We start from the raw sequence: 6,000 nt of genomic DNA, 5'->3' as shown, positions 1-6,000 counted from the left end.
CACCGCTGACAGGATCCACAGGATCCCGGCATGGAGCCGCCGCAGATGACTGCAGGTCGGGTATTGCAGCGTGGACGGTGCAGGGATAGAGGGGTAAACTTTAATCCATCATCCCTTTGTTAGGGAGGTGGAGAGGAACTGTCCGCCTCCTTGTACCATCTGCTTTAACAGTGGTGGCTGCTCGGACGCCATAGAGGGGGGCCTCTGTACATCCACAGAGTTCAGTCCCCGGGTGGACAGGGCCAGTTGTCCGGTTATAGGCCTGGCTCCAGGAGAGGATACATGGAGGCGACACTCCATGTGGTCGACTGCTGCTGGTGTCGGGAGATCGGGACTGTGAAGGAACCGTCGCCCCTGAAGTGAGCTCAGGCATGGCTCTCCACGTCACAGGAGAGGGTACGGGTAGGTATACTCGCCGAGCTCACCTGATGATTTGGGGGAGATCAGAACCTTGAAAGGATCCGTCGCCCCCTTCACTCTGTTACTTAAAGGGCCACTGTCACCCCCCTCCAGCCGTTATAAACTAAAAGAGCCACCTTGTGCAGCAGTAATGCTGCAGTCTAACAAGGTGGCTCTTTTAGTTTTTGATTCAGTTATTTCCTCAATAAAGCGTTTTAAAGTTTGTACAAAATAACCTGTCCTTAGACCTGGAGGCGGTCCGAAGCTTCCTCGGTGAATCTCCCAACGGCCGTCACTCTTCTTTTCTGGGGATGTGGTCGCCGCCCCGAGCGCTGTTTCTTCTTAAATCCGGTGCCTGCGCTGTGCGTGCCTGCCTGGGGCAGGCGCAGTCTTCATTGTCCTTCATCGCTCAGATGCAGGGTGCCTGACTGCGCCTGTGCGGGCAGTGCGGCCACCCTGTTGCTGAATCCCCGCCCCGCACTGTGTTATTCATTATGCACAGTGCGGGGCTGGGGTTCCCGGGTATGCGCACTGCGCTGATCAGACGCTCCCCTGGTCCCCCGCCTTCCAGCGGTGCCGTAATATACAGGTTTCCTTGCCAGCGTTTGGAATGAAGCAGCCACAAATAACAACGCTGGAAGGCGGGGGAGCTGGGGGAGCGTCTGAGCTGGGGGAGCGTCTGAACAGCGCAGTGCGCAAGCCCAGGATCCCCAGCCCCGCACTGTGCATAATGAATAACACTGCGGGGCAGGGATTCAGCAACAGGGTGGCCGCACTGCCCGCACAGCCGCAGTCAGGCACCCTGGATCTGACCTATGACGGACAATGAAGACTGCGCCTGCCCCAGGCAGGCACGCATAGCGCAGGCGCCAGATTTAAGAAGAAACAGAGCGAAGGGGGCGGCGACCACATCCCCAGAAGAGAAGAGTGACGGCCGTTGGGAGATTCACCGAGGAAGCTTCGGACCGCCTCCAGGTCTGAGGACAGGTTATTTTGTACAAACTTTAAAACGCTTTATTGAGGGAATAACTGAATCAAAAACTAAAAGAGCCACCTTGTTAGACTGCAACATTACTGCTGCACAAGGTGGCTCTTTTAGTTTATAACGGCTGGAGGGGGGTGACAGTGGCCCTTTAAAAAATAAAAATGTACAGAAAAGTAAAAAATAAAATAAAAACGTTAGGGTCTGAACCAGACCCATGTGCCTCCTACGGACACTAAGCAAGAACTGGTTAGCTGGGAGCCAGCAGGAGGGTGTATACTGCAGGGGAGGAGCTGAGAGCCAGCAGGAGGGTGTATACTGCAGGGGAGGAGCTGAGAGCCAGCAGAAGGGTGTATACTGCAGGGGAGGAGCTGAGAGCCAGCAGGAGGGTGTATACTGCAGGGGAGGAGCTGAGAGCCAGCAGGAGGGTGTATACTGCAGGGGAGGAGCTGAGAGCCAGCAGGAGGGTGTATACTGCAGGGGAGGAGCTGAGAGCCAGCAGGAGGGTGTATACTGCAGGGGAGGAGCTGAGAGCCAGCAGGAGGGTGTATACTGCAGGGGAGGAGCTGAGAGCCAGCAGGAGGGTGTATACTGCAGGGGAGGAGCTGAGAGCCAGCAGGAGGGTGTATACTGCAGGGGAGGAGCTGAGAGCCAGCAGGAGGGTGTACACTGCAGGGGAGGAGCTGAGAGCCAGCAGGAGGGTGTATACTGCAGGGGAGGAGCTGAGAGCCAGCAGGAGGGTGTATACTGCAGGGGAGGAGCTGAGAGCCAGCAGGAGGGTGTATACTGTAGGGGAGGAGCTGAGAGCCAGCAGGAGGGTGTATACTGCAGGGGAGGAGCTGAGAGCCAGCAGGAGGGTGTATACTGTAGGGGAGGAGCTGAGAGCCAGCAGGAGGGTGTATACTGCAGGGGAGGAGCTGAGAGCCAGCAGGAGGGTGTATACTGCAGGGGAGGAGCTGAGAGCCAGCAGGAGGGTGTATACTGCAGGGGAGGAGCTGAGAGCCAGCAGGAGGGTGTATACTGCAGGGGAGGAGCTGAGAGCCAGCAGGAGGGTGTATACTGTAGGGGAGGAGCTGAGAGCCAGCAGGAGGGTGTATACTGCAGGGGAGGAGCTGAGAGCCAGCAGGAGGGTGTACACTGCAGGGGAGGAGCTGAGAGCCAGCAGGAGGGTGTATACTGCAAGGGAGGAGCAAACTTTCTTTGTATCACTTAGTGTCAGCCTCCTACTGGCAGCAGCATACACCCACGGTCTGTGTCCCCCAATGAGGCGAAGGAGAAAGTCTGATTTTGAATGGATGCCTAGAAATGTTGGATCAGCTCTAAAGAAGCCACTTTGCTCTTACAAAAAGGCAAGTATTGTGCACCCTGGCTCTTCCGATACCGAAGGATGGAGGATTTCTCTTTGGCTGAAAGATGGAAGATTTTATTGGAACAACCTAGCTCCTCTGCAAAATTAGCAGAAAAATCTCAAGTCTAATAAACATCGGATGATTGAGAAGCCAGAACATAACTATTTTATTAAACCTTTTGTCAACATTAACCAATATAATTTCTAATTAATAAAATAAAAGTAAAGAAAATAAATATATACGACAGCTACAATTTGGTAGCTGCTACTTTTGGCTTTTCCAACTCTGCCAATTTTTTCAAAAACTTCAATTCAAACCAGACACTTGAACAATCCTCAGCCCTGCACAATTTCTACAGGTAGTACAGGAGACTGGACAGAGAATTGTGGGGTTCTCTGTGGATGCTTTGCCCGACCAGGAAGGCCAGCTTGTGGGCGTACTGACACGGTGCTGGAACTCTGATGACACCCTAAGAGGAAAAAAAACAACAGTGAACAGGCAGGACTCTTGAAGTCCCTTCTCCAGTAATCTCCCAGTAACTACGTACAGGCCAGTTATAGTACTGGTGGCAGAGCTTGTAGGTCAGGCGCTGCATGTGGTCGGGCTTCAGGCCTCCGGTGTCGTACACAACGTTGTAATGTGTGGGGGAGACGGTCCCTTGTCTCACAGACTGGCTGATGATGAAGAAGTCATACCTGGGCGGAAGCAGACAACACGGGCGTTAATGGTTTATAGACGATGGTGTCAGCCATCGCTAATCTATCGAGAGCAACCTGGCAACTCTAAGGGTACTGTCACACAGTACCATTTTGATCGCTACGACGGTACGATTCGTGACGTTCTAGCGATATCATTACGATATCGCAGTGTCTGACACGCAGCAGCGATCAGGGATCCTGCTGAGAATCGTACGTCGTAGCAGATCGTATGGAACTTTCTTTCGTCACTTGATCACCCGCTGACATCGCTGGATCGTTGTGTGTGACAGCGATCCAGCGATGTGTTCGCTTGTAACCAGGGTAAACATCGGGTAACTAAGCGCAGGGCCGCGCTTAGTAACCCGATGTTTACCGTGGTTACCAGCGTAAACGTTAAAAAAACAAACAGTACATACTTACATTCCGGTGTCTGTCCTCTGGCGTCTCAGCTTCTCTGCACTGTGAGCGTCGGCCAGCCAGAAAGCGAGCACAGCTGTGCTTTCCGGCTATGGCGCTTACACAGTGCAGAGAAGCTGAGACGCCAGAGGACAGACACCGGAATGTAAGTATGTACTGTTTGTTTTTTTTACGTTTACGCTGGTAACCACGGTAAACATCGGGTTACTAAGCGCGGCCCTGCGCTTAGTTACCCGATGTTTACCCTGGTTACCCGGGGACTTCGGCATCGCTCCAGCGCCGTGATTGCAACGTGTGACCGCAGTCTACGACGCTGGAGCGATAATCATACAATCGCTGCGACGTCACGGATCGTGCCGTCGTAGCGATCAAAATGGTACTGTGTGACAGTACCCTAAGACCCAAAACAAACACAATAAATACCTGCTGTAAATAAAAGGCGTAGTGGATATAGAGAACATCGGGTGCTTCGTCAACACCATCCTGAACTTGAGCACACCTTGACGTTGCTGGGATGGCTTTCACTTTTCTTTTATAAAATCAGTGTTTATTAAATACCCAGTGTTATCCATATGCACGAATGCTTCTACTTACAGCAAGATATTGTCTTTGTTCTGTATTGATGGCCCGTGTGAACATGCTCCTAGTTTCCATACATACTGACTTGTACTCCATTTCTTTCAGTTTAACCTGACAACTATGGAAACTCAGGAAAGTCCGTGAACAATGGATTTGGCTAAGCTTTTTGTGGTTGCCCTAAAGTCCATGCCTCCTCTGAGCAAGTTCTGTTCCGGAGACTTTACAGAAGAAGTATGGATTAATTGCTGAGAGCATCGGTCAGATCGCTGCTGGCCACTTTATTAAAGGGGATGTCCAGTATATGTTATATTAAGATTGGGCCCAAAGGTGTCTTATAGGTCAAAAAGATACAAGAGCCCCACCACTTCTTTGTAACGCTGCCTGTGTCCTCCCATCCCTGAGAGTCTCCACACTTCTTCCAGCAAGGAACACAAAGTGACCGCTGCAGCCAGTTAGTGATGACTGATGCCCTTCAGCGATCACATTCTGTCTCAGCAGGAAGAGGATTGATCTGTATCACAGAGGAATGTCAGGGGTCCGGTAGGGGGCTTTTTTTCATTTAAGACCCCCCCCATTGGCTAATTTTTATTTTTACATGTAATAGACAACCCCTTTAAGATACTGAGCACACTATGTTTGAGCCTCCCGACCAAGGAGTCCATAGGAACAGAGATCTATGGAAATATTTAAAACGTCGGGGAGTTTACAGTAAAATACCTCCTAGTGTCCACTTTCCCTTGATCTGGATTAAAGGGGGTGTCTGAAATCAGAAACCAGCACTACTCTTTATGTGGCAGTGTCTGGTATTGCAGCTCATCCTCATTTACTTGACTGCCAGACATCTCCCAGTGTGGGGTCTGAAGTAAGGTGGGGGTCTCCCAGGAGTCACACTTCAGACATTACTAGTCCTCCCTCCATACTTATTCTGGGCACATATGTACTAACCATTCAGGTCTGGTGACTTCACTATCAACGATTGTTCCCGGTGGTGGATTCTGGAGCCGGCCGCCCATATTGGCAAAGAATCTGGCATTTATTCTTTTCTTCACCACCACCACGGTTAGTCTTGGGCTAAAAAAACAAAACAAAAAAACAAAACAAAAAAAAATTTCTTTGATTGATGAGAAGCATCTACAAAAACCAAAAACACAGCAGAAGTGAGCAGAGCGGCTCACATTAACTTGCCAATGTGATCATGGACGTTCTCCTAAAACTGATCTAATGGGAACGATGGCAACTACAAACCGGCTTCTTAAAGAGGAATTCCATAATTGGATTTTGTTTTGTTGCTGTTCAACATGATTCTTCAGGTCAGTACAATTATGGTGATAGCAAACTTGTAAGGTTTTTTATGTATACTTTAGTGGTTAAAAACTGGGTATTTTTGTGTACTCACCGTAAAATCCTTTTCTCCGAGCCAATCATTGGGGGACACAGACCATGGGTGTATGCTTCTGCCACTAGGAGGCTGACACCAAGTTAATACAAAGAAAGTTAGCTTCTCCCCTGCAGTATACACCCTCGTGCTGGCTCCCAGAGAACCAGTTCAGTGCAAAAGCAGTAGGAGAACATTAAT

General features: G+C 50.4%; 1 protein-coding gene across 4 annotated transcripts in view; it reads right to left on the bottom strand.

Annotated features, from left to right (window-relative positions):
- Positions 1-2,872: 2,872 nt before the first annotated feature.
- Positions 2,873-6,000, bottom strand: part of LOC143817536 (piwi-like protein 1) — a 102,975-nt gene continuing 99,847 nt past the window's right edge. For all 4 annotated transcript variants that reach the window (XM_077299029.1, XM_077299028.1, XM_077299030.1 and 1 more), the window contains 3 exons: positions 5,370-5,495; positions 3,278-3,425; positions 2,873-3,199 (listed from right to left, as the gene is read on the bottom strand). In XM_077299029.1, coding sequence (XP_077155144.1) covers positions 3,083-3,199; positions 3,278-3,425; positions 5,370-5,495 — 391 coding nt within the window. In that variant the 3' untranslated portion in view covers positions 2,873-3,082. The remainder of the gene's footprint in view (positions 3,200-3,277; positions 3,426-5,369; positions 5,496-6,000) is intronic.

The sequence above is a fragment of the Ranitomeya variabilis genome, chromosome 3 (assembly GCF_051348905.1).
Source record: "Ranitomeya variabilis isolate aRanVar5 chromosome 3, aRanVar5.hap1, whole genome shotgun sequence".
Classification (NCBI taxonomy): Eukaryota; Metazoa; Chordata; class Amphibia; order Anura; family Dendrobatidae; genus Ranitomeya; species Ranitomeya variabilis.
This window is presented reverse-complemented; position numbering and strand designations above follow the sequence as displayed.